Consider the following 25,367-nt stretch of genomic DNA (forward strand, 5'->3'; position numbering starts at 1 on the left):
ACGATTAAATGTACGTGCATTGCTTGTTCCTGAACTCGAAGTCACACATAAATTGCATGTTAGCTTGGCCGAAGCTAAATAATTTCAATAGCGCAAGGACTTTCTTGCGCTAATAAAATACTTTGCCTTGGTATACGACCAGGCCGAAGCTGTATTAATGATTAGGCGAAATCTTAAAGCGAATAAAATAATTACTTAGTGAAGAAGTTGTCGCGCACTTGCGTGCAAGCATAATTAGGTGGCTGGTTTTTCACTCTTCGGCAAAATTCGCAGCAACGTTAAAGTGTGGAAAACTGCAAAGTTGTTTCCTGTCGTCTGTCTACGGAACACGTGTTGCATCGCTCAGCATTAGTACTCAGAAAAGCCATATTCCTGAAGCTACTTGCGTAGCCGAGTTTTGTGTTTCTCGTGTAGCAAAAAAAAAAAAAAAGAATATTCAGTGCCAGTGGGAGCTGCGTAGGGTAACTGAGATTCATTACGATCAGCTGAGTGTAGGAACTGTGCTGACATGAAAAAAAAGTCTTTCTTTTCTTTTTTCTTTTCTTTCTTTCGTTCTTTCTCTTTCTTATTTTTATTTTTTCCGGTGAATGTGACAGCTCTCTAGAGGAAACTAGGATGCTCGTGCGAACACTCTTCTGCGCGTAGAACCGGTGGACCGAGTTACGAATAGGGCTTTAACGTAGAGATGGAAATGCGCAAGTCTGTTCTCGGTGTTTGCAACATGTACTGTTTTGCAGGAAAGTGCACTGCTCTTTCTTTCTTTCTTTCTTTTTTTTTTTTTTTGTTGTTGTTGCTGCTGGTAATGTTGTCTCGTAGCTGCAAAGTATACACGCCGTGTCAAATTGCATGGCGTTGACTCACTAAATTGCGAAGCTCATGAATTCGAAAGCAGCTAGTACGTCCTTTCCACTTTTGTTTGAAAAGAAAACAAGGAAACGCCATGTGGAGCGGGGCAGGAACGAGATTGCAGAGAAAAACCAAGCAGGTTTCTCTCAGAGGTTTGCGCAGCGCATGTGAGAAAGCCGAACCGGCAGCGATGCGAGAAAACAAGCCGGGTAGCGACGAAACGAATGCACATGCATGATTACGAACTGGCTTCTTGTTCCAGAAGTGTCGTGTTGCATTCCATACTGGCGAGCGGAATACGCATGCGATACGACTGAAAGCACAATACGTCTAAAGAAACAATGTGATGCTGAGCCAAACAAATAAAAGAAACGTGTGTGAGGAAGAGAGACAATTGAAGCGCGAAAGAAGTGTAGCATGCATCTGTACATCCCACTTGAAGAACGTATTGCTTTTCGCCAGTGCCAAGCGAATCCCAAGGTCATTGTAGTAGCCGGCGTTTTCTTTTCGTTTTGTTTTTCACGTTCTTTCCAGAATATATTCGTAGGCGACCAAGCGTCTCCGATATTTGCTTGGACTTTCGTAGTCGTCATTCCGGTATTGCGAAATTCGACGCTTCATTGCGCACTGTATACCTCCCTCGCAAAGGGAGCATCGGGTCGAATCAACAAACACTGAATATTATGATTCGACATGGCGGCGCGCCTATAACACACGCTTCGAGTGATACGACAAACACGTTTGTAAGTATGTGTTCAGTCTAGTCGGCTTCAATCGCGTCGACAGATAACAAGGAACAAACGGGATGACATGCTGCAGTGATTTCTACGTGCTGGCACACTTCAGGGGCCAAATTCGACGAGCTTTTCGTCCGTCATCTCATTCTGCCATTGGCCGGCCTACTCCTTTTACAGCAAGGAGGAGGAGGAGAACAAAAAGGAAGGAAAGGTAGAAAAGTCAAACCGACGCGCGTCCCGTTCGCTGCTCTACGCGGGGAGAAGGGGATTAAGAAATAAACGCGTCCAACCTCGTTCTATTGCCTGGCGTCTGTTCTAATGAACAGTTCTAATCTAGGAAATATTTTGATGAATACGCTACAATATGTTCAAGAATATGCAATGAGTAACTAAAAGTGCATCTCGCAGAAATTACTGCAGCACGGGAGCTGTGGGAAAACAATAAATCTATTTTTCCTCGCAACCTTCGCCCACAGCTTGAAACTGTGACATACTGTTCGGCAAAAAGAAAGGAAGCCGTAGGCGACACGAAAAAGAGATGTATATTAGCGTGTTCGTCGTGCGAAAATTGTACATTGTAAATTGGAGTATGGAGACGTCTAGCGCGCACTTTGATATTGACGTACACGCCCGGGCTACGATGGTATTTGCTTTATTCTTCTGTCTTTTCAGCTCTTTTCGCAGCACCTGTGCTACAGAAAGTTTTTTATGCGTCTGTAAAATGCGCATGTCATGCTTATTAAATTTCTTAGCGCACTCTTCGATTTCTGAGTGCGTGGTACGACAGTGAACAAATCCAGATATTCCATGTTCGACATGTTCTGCAACATTCCTCATTTGCGCTGCGTATACTCAAATGTGAGTCTATAGCCAAAATACACTGGGTGTCCATCGTCGCGTCGCTAGGTTTGTCAATGCTTGCGACAACTGTTGCAAGGGTTTCAGTAACTGTGTCTAGGGGCCGCCAACGTGGTTAAGCAATGTCGCGCTTATCCAGTCCATACGCTATCGTTATCAATTTTTTCTGCGTCGACGTCTGAGCGAATGTTCTTGGCACATGTTCTACAGCTTTCTTCCCGGCCGAGCGGGACGCACTGCAGAGCAAGCAGCTTTATCATTCATGCTTCTTAAACACGCTACTGCTGTCGCATGTCTCTGCAAGTGTTTGAAGCTGTGCTGGTGGCGTGCTGTTCCATATTCTATCTGCTAACTGCCCTATGCTGTGTTTTTCTTTCTTTATTTTTTTGTTTCACAATAGTGTCTCCCAGTAATACACCCTCCTGCAATGGAACGCAATGTTAGAGTGCGAATAAAAAGTCAAGATTTCAAAAATTTCCAGAAACTGCTTAGTCCACTTGCTTTTTGTAAAACTCAAATAGACTTGCTTAAGAAAGGTTGCTCATATATTGATTGCCCTGAAGGCGAAATTTCAGAGAATTGGTCACAATAACATTTTTTTAAAGAATCAGTTTGCAATGGCAACCTTTCTTTGTTGCGACATGACAAAAAGTATTTCCTATGCATGGTTTTAAACATTATATGAAATGGTGTCTACACAGGTGTGGCAAGCAAGCTAGTTGGAGGATGTGACTAGCCGTCTGGCTTCTGTGATACTGGTGCCGTTTACTAATTCTCTTACTCTCGCTTTTTCTTTCTCTCTCCCCTTCTCCCAACCAATCGTATTTGTTTCTCTTCGTTGACTTTCGTTTTATCCGTTCTCTTATCCACACACAACTTTTGTTGAAATTGTTGTTATTATTTCATCCGCCTTCTTGCTGCTTTCTGACCCTAACCCCGGTTGCTCCCTTGCCTTCAAACATCCCTCACCTTTCCCCTCAAATCTGGGTCCGCCCCGTAGGAAGTACGTCTCAAAATGGTTGACCCCAAAGGATTCAGCAAATCCTCGACTCTGGAGAACACCGTCAACGGCGCGCCGGACATCGAGGCAGCGTTTTGCAAGAACCCCAACAAATTATTTGGCGTCAGCCCTTCCGATATCGACAAGTACTCCCGAGTGGTGTTCCCCGTTTGCTTCGTCTGTTTCAACCTCATGTACTGGATCATTTACCTGCACATCAGCGACGTTCTGCCGGACGACGTCGGCGACGACTAGTGCGCGCCTCGCCCGCTGCACGGCGCTGCCGTCGGCGGTGATCATGCGCGTGCGCGCGCACGGTTCTCCTCATCCGAGAGAGAAAATAGGTCGCCGCTCGTCCTGCTCCTCCCCTCTTCTGCGAAGTGTGGGAGAAGTGGCAGCAGCAGCAAACATGGCCCCCCGGATCACCAACCAGCCGCGAAACGTCGCAGTATATGAAGCTAAAAACAGCACCAAAACGGTTAACAAAATTCGGCCACCACCCCACCCGTGTGGCGATTCCGAAGGCTTCGGGCCCCCGGGGAGCCCAGCCAGCGCGGCAGAGGCGCAGGCCCAGCGCGTCTCTCTCTGTCTTGAGTAGTGCAGCCTCACTTTCTTTTGCACGTGACGTCACTCTCGCCGGTGGGCGTCATAGACGTCGTCTGTTTTCTCGACGACGTACTCTGACTCGCGCTGTGACGAGCGCGCTCGACTGTGCTTTGAGGGGTCTCTCGCGCCTAGAAGCTACTTTGGTGGACGAAAAAAAAAATGAAAGAAAAGAGAAAGAAAAAAAAAAGCTTTACGCACCCGGAAGGTTAGGCGTATTATACAGTACGCTGTGTTTGAAGCCCAGACATCAATCATTATTGCCCATGAGCTTATAGCGACTTACTCGCTCGTCGACGACGATGCTTCGAGTAAGAGCGCCAGCCACAATCCAACTTTAGGTTCTGAGTGAATATTGCCCCCCAATGTCGAAACATATAATTCGGCACTGGGCGCCACGTATTGTCAGGGTGATGACCGTAACATTGTCCGTCCACGAGAGTTGCGTCACGGCGGCTACGCGCAGCGGTGCTCGTGCGCCTAAGCGGCGCTGGCTGGGCCCACCAAAATCGCCTTTGTTTGAGTGTTCTCTCTTTTAGTTCACTGCGTGCACTGCCTTATCCTCGGCTTCCGCGTGGTGTCTGCACGACTTCGAGGTGCGCTTTGCCAATGCTGGCTCTACGGCCAAAGCACCGTTGTCGAGAGTATAGCCGGGAAAGGCAGACACGTGTCGTACTCCGCTTACTACTTTTCGTTTCTTATTTTTTTATCGCATCTGCTTTACAATTGGGGAGTTTGTTTTCTTCGAAACCGAGGAACAGAAAAAAAGGGAAAGACAGACAGAAGAAAAGTACACTCATGAGTCGAATCCTAAATAAGCGACCGCATAGCAATAGCGATCGCATTACTCGCTGCACGCGAGCAGACTATTGTCCCCGAAACGAAACACGCAACAGGAAAAAATGAACCAGAAAACTAAAAAAAAAAGAAATCAAGACGGACTGCTACACGCTGATTGGTTAACAATGGCCAGAATTGGAGGGAGAGTCCGAATTCCCGTGTACGATGTGATTCCGTGTTCACGTTTCGAGCGTGAAGCCGCGCGTCAACACTGCACTGGAATGAAGCAGAGGACTGTTCCATGACGTCGTGTGTCCGCGAAGCGCGAATGACAACGCTTGTTCATGGTCCAATATCTTGAAAGAATCGAACGATACTTAAGGGGCAATAGTGAATGACTAGCTTGCGCAATTTTTATGGGGTCGTTGAAACCTTGCCCACAGAAAGCAAACGGCAGCAGAGAACGAAGAACAGTCATGGCTAGAATGTATAGAGAGAAGACATCCTTCTCTCATTACTCGTGAAGAATATCACATACTGCATGGCCGGAAGTCCCTAAACTACACCGTGTCTGTTGCACTACCTGAACGTTCTTCTCTGTTGACATCGTCAGCTGCAAGGCAGTTCCTTGTGCTGAGGTTGTTACCACGGCGTCCATCTCTAGCTCTCTCTTTTGATTTACTCGCGTATGTAACTTGCTGCGCCTCCTCCTCATCCCCCTCACCCACCGCACGTGTTACTATACCGCAGGCATCCCACGTACTTTTCATCTCGTTACCCCTTCTTCATCATTGTTGTAAAGTAATGTCGTAGTCAATGCTTTCACGCCACTGTTCGGAACCCATCACGGGTAATAAAAAAAAAGGAAGGCGATCTTGCAGAAAAGACGGCTTCGTGCGTTCAGAAAAAAAAATAATAAACATTATATGCTATACGCGATTCTACATCGAGTGTGTATATTCTTGTGCGTCGGTTGTGAACCCCCTCGTTCCTTGTGTCCTTTTTGAGCAGGTGTATAATTCATTAAGAAAAACGCGCCATCATTTGTCGTCCCTTCTCGAATGAAGCGGTTCTCGTTTAATTCGTGTCCGACGTTGATCCCTCTTTAGTTTCAGGATGGCATGAGTGAAGAAAAGATATGTGCCAGCGAAGCGTATGGTGGTGCGTGAGCATAGAAGCTATGGTGTGGAGCGCTGTACCAGACCACTCTGAGTCGTGCAGGTAACGTAATGTGGCGCTCTCCTTGGCACTATTGGCCGCGATTCGAGACGATCTTTGGGATTGCTCATCACACTTGCGTTATATTCTCTCTCCCCGTGCGCTTCTGAGTGCTATTCTGGTCAGTGCCAAGGTCTGCCATATAATGCAAAACTCCCCATTTTTTTCAGCTCTGATTGGCTGGCGGAGCACTTGCGCCCTGTCTAATTGGCTTAAAATGCAAACCCGATTCAATTCCACATGTCAAAAAATTTGAATAGCACCCTCTACCGAAACCTTTCGATATGACTAAAGAGAAATCACTTGTACAACTCCAAAAAAAATTAAAATAAACATTGAAGTGTAACGGAAAGAAAAGAAAAGAATGAGAATTTGTGGTTAGCGACTGCGCAAGAAACGCGTCCCTAGAAATTCAGGCGATAAACACGAAAGCAGGATGACAGAGGTGGCGCTCAGTCTGTCGTCGGCTTTTCTACGGCCTCGTTTTTTTTTCGTTTTTTTTTTTCTTTACTGTCATCACCAACCGTGAACACGAACCACCTCGCCCAAATTTCGGTTCTCCTCACTGACTTTGCGACGCGAAGTCCAGGAAGCGCCCCCTCCCGGCTGTCACTGCGTATCGTCGCACCTCCGCGCGGGTCGTAGGAGTAGATGCCGTCCTTTTAGCGAGAGAGCACGTCTCTCTCTCTCGTGTAGTGGTGTTTTACACAAGAATGATGCCTCACTGACGGGCCATTTGCGTACTCAATGTGACCTGTTCGACTGAGCCGGCTTCGCTGTTTCGGGAAACCGCCCCTCACCCGAGGCGGGTACCGCGCGTGGCTGCGGCGCGTTCGTTGCTTGTTGCGAAAGCCGGCCGACGCACATTCTCGTGCTGCCGCCGCTCGGAGCTGTACCCTCGGTGATAATCGTCGATGTCGTGTTTGTGGTGGAAGTTAAATGGCACATGACACCCTGTTTGTCGCTGCGTGAGCGCTATAGTCCGTTACCTTACTTTGGGTCAATGCGATGCTCTTTTGTACAGGTCCGTCGATAGTGTGCCTGCACCAGGAAACACAAGGAACCGGTTAATAACCTCTAGTTCCTACTTTTTCGTTTATCTTTTTACAAGGCGCAATATATATATACACGTATCCGCGGAGAGACTTTCCAAAACTCTAGTGACTTCATCTTGCATCCTGCGCGCTGCAGGAAGAGAGTTTTGTTAGTTGCGCATGGGGATTTCAGCCTGCAATTGGTGCTGATAATGCTGGGTTTATTATATACCATAGAAGGACGGTGCGGTGTTGGCTTGGCAGGTAAAGGCAAATATAAGCTCAGCTTTAGAATATTTATTCCTGCAAAAAGAATTAAATGTTTAACTGGGCACCAAGGTCGTCGAAAGTCCTCGTTGAATTTCTGCACGCTAGTTTCCGCAGATGAGAACTTTTAAGCACTCTATGTTCGAGGAAAAGAAATTAGTCATCTTGTACATAAAACATCGCAGAAACGTCACAGTGCTGAGTAGGAGTTTAAGGTGTTTGTATACGACTACGTTCGGCTCCTCTTGCAGCGAATTACAGCAGGCAACATCTCTCTGGCCAACTGTCTCGTTAGTCAGCCTAGATACGTGAATTTCTTTTCTACTTCTCCAATACTGCACTCCTTGTTGCAAACTAGAGTTTTACGGACACGTTTCCACCTTTAGCAATCGCAGGTAATTCTGGACAGAGGCTAATGATATCCCAGTAATAGTTATTTTATTCAAATGCAAGCAGTTGGTCTGAAAGCAATCTACATTGAGAATAAATGTTTAGATTTTGCTAGCGGGAAGCTAAGACATTCACTCGCATGCTTAGAAGCATACTAAACCCGGGTTCCGGATGAGAAATAAAACTAAGGCAACGGCTGGATCGTGTTTGAAGGAATCCGTACCGTCGTATACAGTAACACTTTACTAAAGACTGTCGTTCTTCATGCTGTCTAAACGTCACCTTGGATTCGCACAAACTGAAAAACACTTCTATCTGCAAGCTGATCGGTCTAAACGTATAGTACATGTTATCGTTGCAACGATATTATACGAAACCTGCTTTCCAACGAATTCTCTTGCCCTTGGTTTTCCCTTCAACGGATTTTTGACCGCTCGGAACGTTCGCTGTAGCGAGATTTATCTCTTGGTGTTTGCCGGCTCGCGCGGTGTCCCTGTCCATATATAAATGATCCAAGGTCGTGTATAACGTCTGTCCTCCGCCCGTACCAGGAGTAACTGGAAGCTGTGCTGTTTCGAGCACTCGTATGGAGGTCGCCTCGGTGTCACCGGGTTCGCTTTGTCATGAGTGCGAGTCTCTCTCCCCCATTGTTAGGCGTGTGAGTGTGCGAATGACTGATAAATTTCTGTGTACGTCTTGTTCATGAAATGATGGTTTCTGATGACAGTGTCATGTTGTAACTTCAGAGGAGACAAAGAAAAAAAAAGTAAACACAGCGCGTCAGCCTACGACGGCGTGTGTGAATATCCCTATAGTGCGATCCCTCGGTAGATGTGCTTTCTTGAGTGATCTTATATTTTTGTTTTTTCATTGAGAAAGTTTGATAACGCGTGCTTTCGGTTGCTGCTCTCTTATCATGGCCAATTTGGTACTTCACTGAATGCCCGGAACTGTGCAAACTATTATAAAGCTTCGCTCCCGCACAGTACTAGATTTCCTGGAGATTTACCCGGCTCAATTGATGCAAAGAATCCGAGTCGTGTTCTCAATACTCGTGTTAATATTAAAATCACAATGAATTGTCTCTCCATTTAATACGCTTTGTCGAAAACTTGGCGAAACCATCTAAACAAAAATGTTCGTTAGTGAGCCCAGATCCTTGCATCGACCACGACAGATTTTTTATTCGCTGAACAAAATGCTTGTGGGTTGGACCCGAGAAAGCGAAACAGTAACCTATTTTTAGGCAGATGAATTTAATGCATCTAATATCTACATTAACTCTGGCAGGCATCGAGTGACGCAGTGAATTCACGTGTGTTGAAACTTGTGCATACCTTGCTTTATTCGTATCTCCACTAATCACAACTATCAGCTTTCGAGACCAGGTATGCACGTGACCGATTCGTGCAGGGGCTCACATTTCTACGCTTTCTTTTCTTTTTTTCTTTTTTTAGACAAGTCAATACATGCAACGTTGTATTAAAAAAATAGCGGCAAAACAATTCACCGTGCTTTTTTTTCTTTCATTTCATGTTTGTATTTTCATCTTAAAGCGAAGGCCAGCAATACTCGTTTGGTTGGACAGGGTGGTGCATCAAACCGAATCGACCAGCTAGTAAGGTGTAAGAGCAGCCTGTGTAACGAAACAAATAAAGTTGTTTCACATTGAGTTCTTTCCATCTTATGTTTCCTTAAAGGCGAACTCTTCTCCACGGGCCAGACTATTGTTGCTTATTAAACTCTGGCGCCCTTTTATGAACTCCAATGTAATAGATATAGATATCCTCTGATATGCCAGCGCAATGTACCTGAATTATTTTTCGCGAATGTTTACGTAGACACGAGTATCTGTTAAACGTGTGCATGCCAACTACGCTCTCTCTCGCTTACCCCGGCCGGGAAACTCTTTCCGCTCCACCTTTCTCGCTCTTTCTTTCTTTTTGTCTCCGTAAAAGAAATCACAAACGGAAGTAAGTACCCATCACCCCTCCCCCCCAAAAAAAATAATATGACGACTGAGAGAAATGGGAAGACTCAGAAGCCGCGACAAAGAGGTGGTAGTGCGGAACTCCCGGATACCAACGTGCACAGACACGGCCGCAAAAGCAAGCGTTGAAGCAGCGAGTTGTACACTGCATCAACAGCTGACTCTCTGGGACTGAGGCCATGCAATGTATGGTGGATCAGGAGTGAAGTCGCGTCTCTTACACCTTTGCCACCACCAGCTAACGGGGGCACTGGTTCATTGCTCAAACGACCAAGAAACGCCAGCGACGTCAACGTTTCCATCTCATATATTCCCGCACAACCTAATTCGACATAAGGTGAGTTAGCCGTGTTATTACGTGGCTTCGAGGCATCGCTGGAGTACGTTCCGGCAAATGAAGTCTATTGAATTTCTAGGGGAAAACCCGAAACGCACTTTCCGTGAACAAGCGTTGCCATTTGAGCATGCCTGCGCTGAACGACGTCATGGGTAGTCTGCAAACAACAAAACACTTCCGCTGTACTGGCCTTGGCGAAAGCGTGTCTCTTCTTCCCTCGAGTTCGGGTATGCGACCACCATCACGCAAAGAAACAAATAAAAAAAAACGCGAAAACGACGAACGTGTGCTTACGTCTCTACTGAGCTCCCCCAAAACATTTGCGATTACATTAATCTTTTTTCTTTCTTTTCAAACGCGTGTTGCGTTATACAGGAACGTCACGTGGGTGGTTGTCGATGATGACGACGGATTTCCTTCCCAACGCGTACAGGGCCGAGTTTTCGAATGCCGCACCGAGAGCTTCCGTTCGAATTTCGTCGACTTAGTTGGCGACGGAACGTCGCACTTGCTATGCTATACCGAGTGCCACATTTCGGGGCACGCTCCTTTCGCTCGGTGGTCTTGCGTTTTCAGAGTTGTCATCTTCTTTTTGGTTGTTGTTTTTTCTCTTCTTCTTCTTTGGATCGAGGCGCTGCGGGCAGTGACGCAAAAAAAAAAAAAAAAAACTCGAGTCGCGACATCGCGAAACGCATTGCGCCGCACCCACATCACCCCCCCACCGCCCCTTGCACATTTATGTGCGTAACAGGCGCGTTACCGCGTCGAGCACTCCTGCCTCTGTAACGGCAGGTTGTGGAATCAAAGAAGCGCCCAGCTGTAGGAGTTTCGCTCCGGCAAATTCACACGGAGTGCGTCTGCAGGTCTGGAGGCTGTGTCCTTCGGGTCGCCAACCTGCGACCTCGCCGATAGGTTTTGGTCTCGGGTATCTGTCGCGCGCTCCTGCTTATGTAAACCTGTAGCAGGTCTCCCGCCATTTTTAGGAGCGTCCCCGCGTCAGGTCCTCGCGCATCAATCCCTGGCGCGTCGCGCTGAGCGAGGCGTCGTACGTTGCCGCGGTGTGCGCGTTCGGGTGGACGCCGCGGTAGAGTAGAACCCTCGATCAGCTTCACGCATACGCGTGTGATCTCGCTGGGCTGTCGTACACCGCCTCGAGTCTTGCAGACCTTTTCTTTTCTTTTTGCTCCCCCGAACTATTTACCCCCCCGCGTAGCTCAGTTCAGGCCAGCCAGCAGTACAGTATGCGTAACGCAGTTTTACCGACGTTTTCAGAGAGTCAATCCCGTCGCCTCACTCGGAGGCGCCACCATCTGAGGCAAGACAAGTACCCACAGAGAAACAGAGAGGATATAAATATATTATATATATATATACATACATAAACACACAGATAAGCAGGGAGAGACATACACACGCAACACAGCGGAAACAGCCGATTCTCTCTAATTCCCATTTTATGTACATAAGTGCTTACAAACTTCGTGTATATAATCACAAACATTACTGTGTTAGGCCTAGTGCTCCTTTTTATAAGTGCATGACAAAGTGCATGGCGAATTCTCTCTAGGCATGACGGCCACACGGGGCGCAAGAGACATCCGATGTACATAGAGATTCCACTACACACCGATGTGCATGAGACGCACTCTTTAGAACCTCTCCCGCCGTTGTGTCCTTGCGTCTTCCAGCGAGCCCGGTCCAAACTTTCCAAAGCCGGGCGGCGCTGCCCCCTGGCGTCGTCGCCCGGCCAGCCGCACCACCAGAGGGCGCCCTCCCCACGTCCGGCGCCACGCTGTCGGGAGGTGCGCCTCAGTCCCCTAAACCGGCGCCTCTTCCTTCTTAGCTTTCTATTATAGTCTTTCTTTTTTAAAAAAAAAGAAGCATCTTTTATCCGAAACGCAGAGAGCATTGCTTAGAACGGCTGACCACGGCCCCATAGACGCTTAGCGCTCCCTGTCTTGTGCCGAGTCGCGTGCTTGCGCGGTCTAGCCGCCCTGTAGAAATACGACGCCACACGCGGACGTGGTTCGTCGTGATGTGAGATAATCTCGAAGCCAGCGAGCTTCCCGCCACCTCACACCCGTCGCTCGCAGCTTTCTGTCTCGTGTATGTGCTTGTGTCGCGGACCCCCCCTCGACCTCCGCCTCGTCTCTCCCCGTCGGCACACCCGTCCCAAACTCTTTTTCTCTCTCTCTCGCGTGCACTTAGACACCCTTTCTTCCCGAATATCGTGACCGTGAGTGGCGCCCCCTACGTGGGGCGGCGCTCTCCGCGACAGAAGTATTTGCTCAGATTTGTGCCCCGTCTAGTCGCACCGGTTGCTTCGCTGGTTCCATCTGTATTCTGACTCGTACAAACAGAGGAGGAGAAAGGATGAAGAGGGAAACAATGATGGAGGGAGAGACGGAGAATTGGAGAGAGAGAAAGAGCACAATTTGCTGCGCAGTTCTGCACTTGAGTAATCGAGTAGAGAAACTCGTCCTCCCGTTAGCGCTTTGTAACCACGGTGGAGCTGCTGCAGTTACGTTCCACATAGTGAACTTAGCCATGCCGCGTCTTTGACGACGTACTGTTCACCCAACAGCAGCCCTATGACGAGTGTGTGTCTTTCATTGGGGTGCAACGTTGTTTTTTTGTTTGTTTTTGTTCTCGTCTTGTGTAGCATTGCGCTCCCTTCCGTCGTAGGAAGCGGAGCGGCCTGGAAAACATGTTTCTCTACAAGACTGTTGCGCAGCCAAAGCCGTTTCCTGTTCCGTGGTGAATTGTTACGCGCAGTGTATACGTTCCGGTTCACTCTGTTTCCTCCTCTTTCAGTGGCTCTTCTGTCTTCTCTGTTATACACGAGCCGAGGTGAGGACAATGTCCCCGTTTGTCTGAGAGCTTTTCTTCAGTGTTATGATGGCGTGACTGTTGGCCGAATACCATGTACGTAGGATTTGAATAGTAGACAAGAGTGTTTCTTGGGTGCTTCCGGCTTTAAAACAGGTTTTCGGAATGCGGGACACGTGTCTGTGTTATGCTGTCACGTTTTGTTGTTTGACGCATATTTGCTGTCATCGGAGCCTATTTGCTCTTCTTGTCACACTGAGTTATTTTTTTCTGTGCTATACGTGAAATGCTCGTGACGTTCTTTCATTGCCGAAGTGTCTCAGTTTGTTAGTCTGTATCGTCATCTTCACTTTCAACTTATAAAACACAAGCCACTCACAGAAATGGTGCTGCAGTTGTAAAAGCTCGAGTTCATTCAGAACAGCGGGGAAGTGAAATTTTCTCCCCATATATGCTGTTAATGTGCGCTCAGGCCTTCTACTACTTCTTCAACGATATGATTGCGCTCGTTGGTTCATTTTTGTCGTAGCTATCTTATTTACGGTTCACGAATACTTCTTGATGGCAATAAGACCTTTGTTTATTATAAAGTACTTAAGAAGTTTCGGGGTGTTTCTATCGGGGTTTCCCCTCGCACCTAATGTTCACCTTACCAATGAACTCTTGCGCCGTTCTCACTGTTTAATGGTATACTTCCGCACACAGCACTGGCTACCGTTTTTGCTATTACGTTCCACGTCTTTGTCGTGTCAAAAGCTCGAACTCGTTGAATTCTGTCGCTATGATCTCAGCACGCACTTCAGTGAGTCTTATCTCTCTCTCCCTCTGGCTTTAGAGTAACTCTTTGCGAAAATCAGTTGACACATACGAGAACCATTTGAAAAGAGAAACAAATCATATAACCTAGTCTTTTTAGCACTGTTACCCACAGCACAAGATAATGTGTCGGTGCTTGATTAGCGTGTTTCTTGAGCGTCGTTACTCACGCCTCTACTCTTTAGGAGAGCGAGACGTCAGTGCAGGCATTTAAAGGCTACGTTTCCTCCAGTTGTTGCCAATCGAACAAAAAAAATGTATCGCGCCATGTCAGCAATGGACGATTGTTCGTTGACCGCTTATTCCAAGCCGGTCCAGTGTTGAGATGAGATGCTGCGTTTGACTGCAGGCCTGAAAAACTCGGGCGCACACAGGCTGTCTCCTCCGCCAGCGTAGGCATAGGTGAGTGCATATAGCAGGACGTTCTTTGTTAATGCATACTTTAAGAGCCAACTAGGGCATTGGGCGTCGTCAGCAAGTTTTTGAAGGCAATGTGAATAGACAGAGATTGCCATTGCCGGCTCGCAAAACAAATGCCGCGTCGGGGTTTTTTTCCCACCTGCAGTCAAGAAGATCCCGGAAGGAAACAATATGCGAGTGAAGTCGAAGTTGAGAACCTAATAAGCGTCGTTTATTGACATGTTAGGCTGTTCATTTCATCCAACGTTTAGCAGGTTACTGGAATAGCACTGTTCGGACTTGCATCTGCTTCTTTTTTTTTTTCCTTTTATCTTGTACTTGTGTTTACGGGCTCAAGCATTGTGATCATTTCACGTTCTGTTTGAAAGCACTACATAGCCCAGGTATTTTGGTGTTCAGTCTTCTGATATACACGAAGTTGCCGCACTACTACTTAGGAAGAAAAAAAAAGAAGCCTATCTTTCTTGCGGCTCTTCACTGGACTTCTTTGTCACGCGTACAATGGCTCAAGTTTCTTACCACTTAGGGAAATACACCTTTGTTCAACTAAGCTGTTTTAGGCGAATATGTTTGATACGAGAGTGCTGAAATAAAACGCTGATTACACGACTGACCGTGCTGACGCCTGATTACTTCTATTTTTCATTATACCGTGATTGTCGGTTTCTGGTTGAACGCTTCTTTTTTTTTTAGATTTGACTGCTAAGAGTGAGCATGACTGCTTGTGAAATCAGAGATATAACCTGTATAAATTTAAAAGGTTGCTCTGTTCTGTCTGGTATTCTGTAGAATTTCTTGCCGTTTAAATCTTATCATAGGCTTCACGAAAAAAAGATAATGATTTTTTTCACTCATTCGTTGTGATAAGGTCGGCCTACGATTCTGTACGAAGCAGCATTGGTAAGTTGTTGACCTAGAAAAGATAACGTGAAAAATTACGGCTCACCATGTTATTCTTGTAAGTACAGTTCCCAGCTGAGGAACGCGATGGTATCTTTCTTTTTCACCCTTTTCTTTCATTTTGTCTAGTTAGGCAGCTGCGAGCTCTTTACGTAGATCAGGATGTCAATATCTGAGACGTGTTGAAGTGCTTGATGACGCGGTTACGGTAGTATGACATGTTATTCATTCTTACTTGTGCAGCTATTTTACCTGGAGCCGTATTTGATAGCACTTCATTTTTTATTTCTACATTATTTTCACCCGTGTTTGTTGGCCTGCACGATGTCGCGCTACCATTATCACCAATTTAGGCAATTCAACGCCACGGGTGACAAGAAATGACCAGAAATGAAGTGGGTTTTTACAAAATACGGCCCTGGCCCCTGTGTGCTCCACAAGATTGCCTTTCTGCGATGTGTATTCATCTCATGTAGAAGTTATGCAATTATTACAAAATAAAGCAAAACAAACCGATGACATGTATAATATACAACGAAAGAAACAACCTACGTCACGTAACTGTCCGAAGCAAAACGGAGATGCAACGAATACGGTAAGTCCGCGCCATCTACCATCTGCTGATTGAACTGGCTTCGCTCCGCTGATGCCTCCGAAATCATCAGAGAACGCGTCCGCGTGAAAAAAATCTTTGAGGCCACCCGCGCCGAGTAACGGCAACTTCGAGGATGACGTAGGCCCTCGTCGGGGCGCGCGAGCGCCCAACTGCAGGCATAAATAAAGTTTCTCCAATCCAATCCAATCCAATTTGAGGCCCCCAGGTATGAAGGAGTGGAAGCAACGGAAAAAGGACAAGGGGGAGTGTCGCTCGGCCTCAGAGATCCATACATGACTCTGCGATACCAGTGCTGCTTTAGCTATATCTATTGATCGAGCACCTTAACGTTTGTGCGAGATTTAATTTACATTAGGAATGAACGTTGACGTCTCTAAGTTAGAATTTACAGTTATGCTAAGTCTGAGAACTGAAAACGAAAGGCAAAATTGACAAATACAACTTTTTCGCCATGGGCAATGTCCACGTCGATGTGGCCTGCGAGATCTTTAGTGATTACTTTGCGCCTGGAATTTTGAAGGCCTATTTCTCCTCATTTATTGATTCTCATGGATTCCGCTTCTCTCTGTCAATACCATAAGCCATAACGTCATAGCGTATTCCCACAGAATTTGCGCTTCGTCTTCAGCTCAGCATCATTAAACGCCGTCAGGAAAATTCCCGCTGTTAATGCAGGCTCTCTACTCTTAGCAGGTTTACAACGCCATCTGTGGAAGGGCAAGGTCACTTTTGTTCTCGATGATGATCATCTTAATTCGCGCCCCTCTTGAAATAGGACTGCGCCGACAAAGAATCTAGCCTGCTTGATCTAGTCAAGTTTTACTACACCTGTCGCAGTCTAGCATTCTAACTATTCTTCTGATCTTTTCTTTCTTCATTGAAACCTATATATGCATATTGCGGGATTGTATTTCTGCGCTGAAAATATAGTACTGTAGGATTACAGCGCCATCTGTGGACGTTCTAGGACACATTGATTTCTTTGGCTGTGCAAACCGCCGCAAGATGTCTTCGCTAGTGGCGTCAGAGTCATTCTTGGGTTTTTCCCACGAAATTGACTGCTTTTGAAGGCTCGTGGTGGAAAATGTTTAAGGTCGGCTACTCTGGTGCACTTTGTCTACATTTAAAACCAACATTCTGTCATAAAAAAAAATTGGAATAAAGGAGGTAAATTACAATTCTCGAATGGCATACTTTCCTGTGCAATGCCTCTAATAGCATAAAGAACGTGCAACGACCATCGTCACCGTGCTTACTTGTTTAAACTGGACGATGCAACTTCCACCTTATTGAGGATTAAGTTTGGGATGGTGACTCCGGAACATTGCCAATTCTGGATTTGTTATCTCTTCGGAAATTATTGCTAAACGGCTCCATCTCTAATTGAACACTAGCAACGGCCTGGTCGTCGTGTCCATAATTAAAATTGTTTCCCTAGTCGTTTCTCAATGCGTTCTGGTACTTCAAAAAATTCTTATAAAATAATATTATCTATCCATAATTTGTTAACACTCGAGAAATGATTGCTAAAGCAAGCGAAACTATACTTACCTGAACACTTGTAGCAACGAGATTGTTGTGTGCACAATTCAAGAAATTTTTCTAGGCACTGAACGGTATTTTCATCTGTCATCGATTACTTAGTTTTGTTAGCGACCGCGTTGAGCGGTAGTTGTAATCGTTGTGCTTAAAACTAACGTGTTCACTTTCTAATTTTCTAACCAGTAACAAACTCTCACGTCCTACAAGCTCTAATCTAAGAGGGTTTCTCTTGAATAGGTTTTGTCCGTTGCACAAAGAAAGCGTGCCTCGTGTCGCAAGAAACATCTTTAATCTAATTCAAGTGGCGCTGAATGGAAGCGTTCCAAAGGGGCATTTTCAGACTTGACGATCGTATTGTTTTTCTTACGCAATTTCCCATGGCACCTGTTTGGCTATTTTCTGTAAATTTTCTTTGGAACCTGCAGTCAACTGGCTACTTTTCTAGCTAGTTTCTGAAATCCCGTGGCTAGTTATCATTTTTAAAACTTGGCAAACTTTCAGAGTAGTTTTCCTGTATATACTCCTCGCGGTATATACATGGGCACTATGTTAGAGTAATTCCCAACCCTTTCTCAAGAAAATAAGTGCTCTCCCCAGTTGACTTCACTTTTACAGGCTAATGACAATCCTACATTTAATTAACAACAGCGGGATACTATAATAATGTTTCTTGAGAAACGGCATCACGAAAAGAAATTTTGCGGTCTCTAAGATCGTTGATGACAATGAAACAATAGGCAGTTGATCGTAAACCTATCAACTTGTTTGCATCTTATCAAGCGGTTCATTGAGTACAGTATGACATTCATTGTAGCTTCACCCTGTGCCCATCCAGGGTAGTACGCTCACTGAGTTGTGTTGGTCTCCAAACAACCGGCAGGGGATGATTTAGGGGGGCAAATTATTTCGAGGCCGTCCCCTATGGCGTACCTCATAACCCGGTGTGCAGGCTTCGGGATGTGAAACCCCGTAATTCACTTTACTTTTGTTCCCGCTATTATGGTACTATGTATTACGCCTTGATTATCCGTCAAATACTTGCAATAATTATCTTTTACGTGTATTCACTGTGCTTTCGAGTCTGTTTGACTCGATCGTTGATCATGTCACTGGCTAGACACCAAGGACCGAATTCGGAAAGCTTTTTGTTCGTAAGAGATATTTGCCATTGAACCATCTGCCACCTTCGCCAGTTATTTGAACAACGTAGCAATTGGTTTCTACTCACTCGAACAGTTCAATCGTAAGAAGAATTTTGCCGATATAGGTCTAGATTTGTCGCGCGTATTGGGACCAAGGACAACGGTTGCACCGATAAAAGGAGAAAGTTTGTGGCGAAATATAAATCATCTTTATTAATTCATGACACTTTTGTAATGAAAACAATCACGTTTGTGAACAGGCGCTACTGCGTTCTCATACTTTGTCAATGACACAAAGAGAGAGAAAAAAAAATCATAACGATTCGGACCCATAAGCATTGACATGACTTCTGCGTTTTCATATATATATCTTGAGATGCGAGAACAATGTTGCTTGTGGTATCTATCGGCTGAAAACATTTACAAACAGCAGTTGGAAATGGAGCTGCATAGAAAAAAAGTTAGCCCAAAAGTTTGGTCTAAACACTGTCTTGCCTCGTATTAATTTTGTTCGCATAGGTCAGCGTTCCTTCCTAAAGTTGTCAGCGGCCCTCTTAGAAGGCAATTTTAGACAAAAAAATATATACGGGTAGTTAGGACAATAGCACAATGACATACAAACATGACATTGAGGCTGTAACTGGTGAAACCTGCAGCAGATTCGAAGTTTATAGTCATGACTGGTGATTTTTTATTTTTTGTATATAACGACTGCACTAGATAAGCGTTGGCGTGTTTATTTTACTGAGTTTGGAATTTGCAAACTGAGAAAGGCTGTCTAACGTTATAGAAGCTCGATTTTACGCCAGCTGATCAGGGGCAGGCTTCACAATGTCACATGTCCAGAGTTATGCGCAGTTCATCATCGCCCGTGAGAAATGCTTCACTAGACACTCAAGCAGCGGTGAAGCTCAAAGATAGCAGTGATAAGATGACATTGCTTACCGTTCTGGTGGGTTGTCTTTTTTTTTTTACTTTTTTTTTGACAACGTCATATTTAGAGTCTTTAGAACATGCATAAATATTTTTTGAATTGTTTTGCCTTTCTGTAGATTTACCACCGCAAATATACATGCATGAGAGACATCTTCGAGAAATGTTTATAAGGCTCGTAGGCTAACAAACCGATAGACTGCCAACTGTCGATGTACACCAACTGAGGAACATTTACACCCTCTTAGTTTATGCAGACTATCTATAGACATTTTAGGCTATGCATATATAAATAGTCTATGAAAATTTTACTACGGCAGTTCTTGGATTGCCGATAAAATAAATACAGTTCATAAGTACTTTAATAAAGCTACTGTAGATGATTTCATATAAGCATTACATGTGTCAGTTTACTTTGTGTTAATTAATGTAAGGTAGCCCTGCCTGGGCGTCATGACCCGCCAACTGCCCAACAATATTCACCAGTGCGCACAGATAAAAGTGTCATAATCCACTAAATGATAGCCGAGGCGCAGACTAGTTACGAACGGTTGTTAATCTTAAACAGCATTGGGAGCTCGACCCTCGATGAGCTGGTACCGGTGCGCGAGCTCTAGCCTACACAGCGCTACGCAACAATAGTGAGATGAAATTTGTAAGAAAATGTGACGCACTACCAACGCTGCCTGAAAAACCGATATCCGGTACTGTTCGCAGTGGGCAGAAAGAAAAAGTAAAACACCACCGCTCCTAGGTACTGGTGTTAATTTGTCAACTGCCGCGCCACGCGTCACTCACTTTCATCACCGCAGGCACCCTCGGGCAAAACTAAGTTTTAGCAAAATCCTCTGTGCCTGCCACCACGTGGCAGAAAACCAGTCATGCGCGACGTGCCAGTAAGATCGCGTTAGGGCATCTTATCTCGGAGGCTAAGCGGCGTGCACTTGGCCTTCGAGTTCGGGTCTTCGAGTTCGCTAGGTCTCAGAGGCCAAGAGTCACACGACGACTGTTTGTTGTTGCCCGAGTGGCGGGGCTCAACGACGAATGCTTAGTGAAGGCAAAGCAAATGGGTGACGTTGCCGCGACTGCTCGACAGCATAGTTTGAAACTGACAATCCAGCATAGCAACACTAAAGAAGGAAGACTTGCAGACGTCGTTACGGCCGCGTAGAGTCACGAAAGTGCAGGGAGTTAACGTTGTCTAAGGGATGAAGGTCCGGAAGTCGGTCTAACTACTCCGTTTCAGAGACAAGCCTGTAGACCGACCTATGTCACCAGAACCCCTGAAGGTGGAAAGTTACCTTGACTATTTCGGCACAGTGAATAAAGTGACCGGGAAGCTCACAGCTGTTTAATAAAATCAGGCCGGTTTTCCTCGTCTACTTCCGGACAACGCAGCAGTTTCATCAGTGTCTCACTCTTAGATTAGTTTGTGAGCTTGTTTTTTCCTCATACTACGTTTGTGCTGGCGCATGAATTCTGCTCTCTCTTGCCACTTCTGAGGTTTACTGAACGAAAAAGGCTGTTCAAATGGTTAACACATTTAAAGTATTACGAATTTGCTGTTACACACTTTGCATTTTCATACCCGGATGACAATTTTCACTGAACCTGCACTAAAAACTGCTTCTTAAACTGACCGCAATGATTCGATTACTTTTGATTTCTGTGGCTATGACTGATGATTAGACTACTAGACCACATGCGGCACTTTGCTTTGCTTATATAACTTACAAATGGAAGACTTAATGCTGACGTTAACATTTCATAATACCCTTCTATTATTCTCGGCAAAAAATACTCGGTATCATTTGAATCTATTTCGTCCCAACTGGGGCCGCGCATGGTACATCACAGTGCACTCTCCTTTTGTCTTCGAAATAAGAAGCATTTTGTTCCCGCCGAGCTGAGGAGCACAGAAAACGTTAGCCAGTTTTTGTTATAATAATGCGAGTTCTTTGATTCTCTTAAGAGTGTACGACCTCTAGCAGTGTACCCGTACTGTATAGCGTATACTTTAACTGAAATAGTAGTATAGTAACACCACACTCCGTCACACTAAATTCGTACAGTGCGCTAAAGCTTAGGGACTGTCGACCGATCAGTAACGACATTAAGCTGCCCGCTCGAGGGAGGGGCAGCCGCTCGCTCATTGTGCTCCGCTGATCCTTTCGTGAAGCTTCGACTCGGACGACATCGCACACCTATGACGACCAGAGGTGGGCAACGGAAGAAATTACGTTCGGTGGGAGTGTAACCTGGGCAAGTTCGTGCATGTTGTTCATGTTACGAAAACAAGCGCAAAAATACACGACGCAAAGAAAGAGGAAACAACCAGACGCAGTGCGCGTCCAGTCTGTGCATCTTTCTCTGTGACGTGGAGCTTGCACTTGTTTTGTACCATGTACAACGGAGGAAACCTCATTCTCACCCTCCGTGCAGATTGTCCAACGCAACCTGTAGATTTCCATGAACTGCACGAAATCGGTGGGGATAAATTATCGAATTTCTTCTTTTATGTATACATCTGCTTCTGCTGAAAACCGCGAGAACAATGTGAAACAGCGGAGTAAGCAACTCCGCAAGAAGTTTTCGGAAAGTGCAGCACAAGCCGCATTTAACCAGCGTTTAGCGTTAAGGCAGTGTCTATGTCCATCTTCAATTCAACGATAACTTCGACCTTTCGTTATTTCAGCCAGAAAATGTCATTACCTCAAAAAATAAATAGAAAGCTGGAGCCAACGAATCTCCTCACTGAATTTTCTTTATCATTGAAGGAGTGAATCCTGGCAAAGAGAGAATAAGTTCCCACTGCGTATATGCGAATCGGCAAAGTTCTCACTGAGTCATTGGCTTTGCCGCTTAAGCCTCCTCCTTTGCTTCGTTCTTTACGTTGTGCGGCTGTACACACCGCATTATGTGCATTGGTGAACAAACTTTCACATGGTGAAACGACAGTCGAATAAAGAAAAACCACCGATAAATAATTATCAACAAGTCTATATTCTATTACGTCACTACCTCCATGTTTGCGTGCTCATGACGTAGCTGCATTATCTTGAAGACGATTTTTGTTTCTCGAACTTTGCAACGATTCACCTCGGGAAACGTATCTATAATAGCGAGAATTGTTTCTTATGGTAAATTCCAATGGCAGATTCGGAGTGGCCGACGAACTCTGCGCCGGAGCATTCAGCTACGGTGGAAGGCAAAAGAATGAAATGTGCGATTGGAAGATGTGTACTTGCGCGAGAGTAATTATCAGGGGGCTCTAGCGCGCATCCGCTTCCAAAAGCGTCCAGCATTCCGCGCGTTTTTCGACGTTTTCGGCCTTTCCGGCTCGAACTCGATCGCGCGTTGTGTTCAGAAGCTTCGCGTTTCTTTTTAGCCTCCTGCGCTCTAATAGAAGTCGCACCGAATGTAAGTCTGCTTTTCTCGTCCGCTGCGATTGTGCGTCGGAAGCATCGAAGACGCATGCGATCAGTTTTGTGGCAACACATCGAGACAGCCTGAAGTGCCTTCGAAATTGCATTCCATTAACAAAAGTAAAGGCTCCTAAAGTGCGTACGAACTTCCTAAAAGGAGCCGGCGTTACCTTTTCGTCCGAATACTGGCCAACCACGTTGTCTTATAACGTTCAGTCTCTTAACCGGCGGCCGAAACATGATGTCGAAAGCTTGCTTAAGTAAACTAGCTTCCGAAACTTCTTCGTCGGTTGAGTCCCCGCTGGTCAACTTGGAACTTGAGCTAAATGAATCATCGCTCTCCGAAAGCAGTAAAAGCGCAAGTTGACGATGCGAAGCACGACTCATTTCTTCAGAGAGACCGCAATTCGCACTCACGGGCGTGCGCGCCATAGCGGTACATTGCCTGCAGATGGGCTGACATTAAGCGATTTCCGGTCGACTCCGTCAATTTTTTGCGGAGTAGAGAGCGCTGCTCCGTGAAGTGGATCTAGCGACGAAGCTGCTTCCAATCCGCCAATGATAGATACGGGAGGCACTCTCAATCTCCCAATAGAAAAGACTTGCTCCGCAAGGAGCAGTAAAACTACCACCGGGAGGTCTTCGAATATGCCACTGGAATTCACCCCTTTTTGAAAACTTCAACAGTTATTGCTCATGATTGGTGCGTGTTGTAACGAAGTAGTAAACCACTGCTAAGCACGTACACACCGGCCTTTCCTGCTCCTTAGGGGTAGACGGATGCTCGACTCATAATGAAGCCATGTCTCCTCCAGCCCGATGCATTAAGGCCTTCCGGCTGTCGGCAATGAACGGCGTGAAACAAGTGTCGTCTGCGCCATGCAACTTCTAGGTAAGGACTTCGTCTAACAGATTATAAACACTCATTCAATTCACCGGTTAACCTTTTCTGAAAGGCAGCCAACCGTTGAAATCGTTGCCTATGAAAGCAAGTTTGCACAGCACTCTATTAACACAATGAATATTAATTTGACATTTGTGTGGCTTAGCCTTCGTTTAGATATGGGTCCTTGGACTCTTCCCATCAACTTGTAGCAAAATCAGAGCGTGCAAAGCAAACTTGTTTACAAGTCTTGTGTGAAAAAGAGTATGTTGGTGAGAAGTACTAGAAAGCTCGTTATCATAATGACTGCGCGACGACGTCATATTATTAGTGATAAGTTTGACGTTAATCGTACCGAAGCCACTACAAATCGTAAGATAGAATACAACAGAGAAAATACGATGGAAAGGTAGCTAACTCGTCGATTCAACTTGGACCACTGCTCTGGGTGTGTCCTTGCGTTAGCGCAAGTGTTGCTTCAAGTGCGGCTAGATTCATTCGCCTACACGTAAAACGTACCGCACCTAAGCCATCACCGAAACGTATTATCCACCACTTCGCCGACGCCAAAGCGGCGAGACGTCGACGAATGTTGGGAGTGGGTGTTTCCCCCCTTTTCGCACAGTACGTGGGGCCCGGCAGCGCATATCGCAGGCGCCAAGTCACATGAGGTAGAAACACCAGTAGACGGCGTTGAACACGAGGTACGAGATGGGGAAGATGACCCTCGAGTACTTGTCGATCTTGTTGACGTCCTTGATGCGCGGCATGGAGGCCCTGATGGCGCTTGCCCCGCGCCGCAGCGTCTGGAAGACCCGCGGCCTTCGCGCGAAGCCGCCGCCACCACCGTAGTCCGTCCCGGCTCGCAGACCGGCGCCTCGGTAGCAAGCGCCTGCCGGCAGCGTGCGGGAATTGTACGGGAAGCGGCCCGTTATGCGGAGCGACGGTGGGAACTTCAGCTCGCTGTCGCTGCCGGGCGCCGACAGAGGCCGATGCCGCTTGCGCATGCCAAGGATTGGGGACAGCCGAACGTCGTGCAGTTCGATGATCTCTTCGTTGTTCTGAAACGAAAGTGCGAAGGAGGTGAGAGACGGAGAATGCAGTGATGATGCTCGTCAGTATTTGAATTCAGAGTCACAAAAGAGAGAGACAGACTAAAGGAAGCGAGTAGAGAGGTTGACCAGAAGGGGGAAAATCAGATTTGCTACCCTACACTGGGGAAATGGGGGAGCGGGAGGTAGAAAGATAAGATACAGAGAGATATAGAGACTTGAAAAGCATGGTCACAGACAACCACCGTCACCGCACACTGTCACAGCGCTGCATCACGCGCAGCTCAATGAACAGCAATTAGGGCTGAAGTCGATTGTGCAAGTTTGTTGTTCTTAAAGGATGTAGAAATACGTTCGTCGCCTTAAGCTGCGATGCCTGAGGAGGTACCGATTTCAAAATTGTTTTCTACAATAATGGCCTTTGATCGAAGCGAGCTAAGACTGCCGCGAGGCATCGCCTCCGTAGGCTGTAGCCGGGACAGACACACAGAACCTTATAGAACCAAAATACGTGAAGACACAAGTTACGTGTCCCGTAAGAATCCTCAACACGTCTCCATATATTTATTCGATATTTCAGGAGATTTCAAGCTTGGAAAGACGAACTCTACAAACACACGCAGGATATCGAGTATAACGCTGTAAACTAACGCTGACGAATAACTTCTGCAAGAGCTTCACCACAAAGCGTCCGCTGAACATTACCACGAAAAGGCGTGACTTGCCAACGTGGCGGTACCACATCTGAA

General features: G+C 46.1%; 2 protein-coding genes across 3 annotated transcripts in view; one reads left to right on the forward strand and one right to left on the reverse strand.

Annotated features, from left to right (window-relative positions):
- The window catches only part of Rdl (Resistant to dieldrin), a 229,627-nt gene extending 214,086 nt beyond the window's left edge, over positions 1-15,541 (forward strand). For both annotated transcript variants that reach the window (XM_055073792.1, XM_050184372.2), the window contains exon 10: positions 3,442-15,541. In XM_055073792.1, the coding sequence (XP_054929767.1) occupies positions 3,442-3,696 (255 nt within the window). In that variant the 3' untranslated portion in view covers positions 3,697-15,541. The remainder of the gene's footprint in view (positions 1-3,441) is intronic.
- A 2,970-nt stretch (positions 15,542-18,511) lies between these two features.
- The window catches only part of LOC126537187 (gamma-aminobutyric acid receptor subunit beta-like), a 34,949-nt gene continuing 28,093 nt past the window's right edge, over positions 18,512-25,367 (reverse strand). The window contains exon 9 of the mRNA XM_050184375.3: positions 18,512-24,627. Within this exon, the coding sequence (XP_050040332.1) occupies positions 24,229-24,627 (399 nt within the window). The 3' untranslated portion in view covers positions 18,512-24,228. The remainder of the gene's footprint in view (positions 24,628-25,367) is intronic.

Source organism: Dermacentor andersoni, chromosome 4 (genome assembly GCF_023375885.2).
Source record: "Dermacentor andersoni chromosome 4, qqDerAnde1_hic_scaffold, whole genome shotgun sequence".
NCBI classification, from domain to species: Eukaryota; Metazoa; Arthropoda; class Arachnida; order Ixodida; family Ixodidae; genus Dermacentor; species Dermacentor andersoni.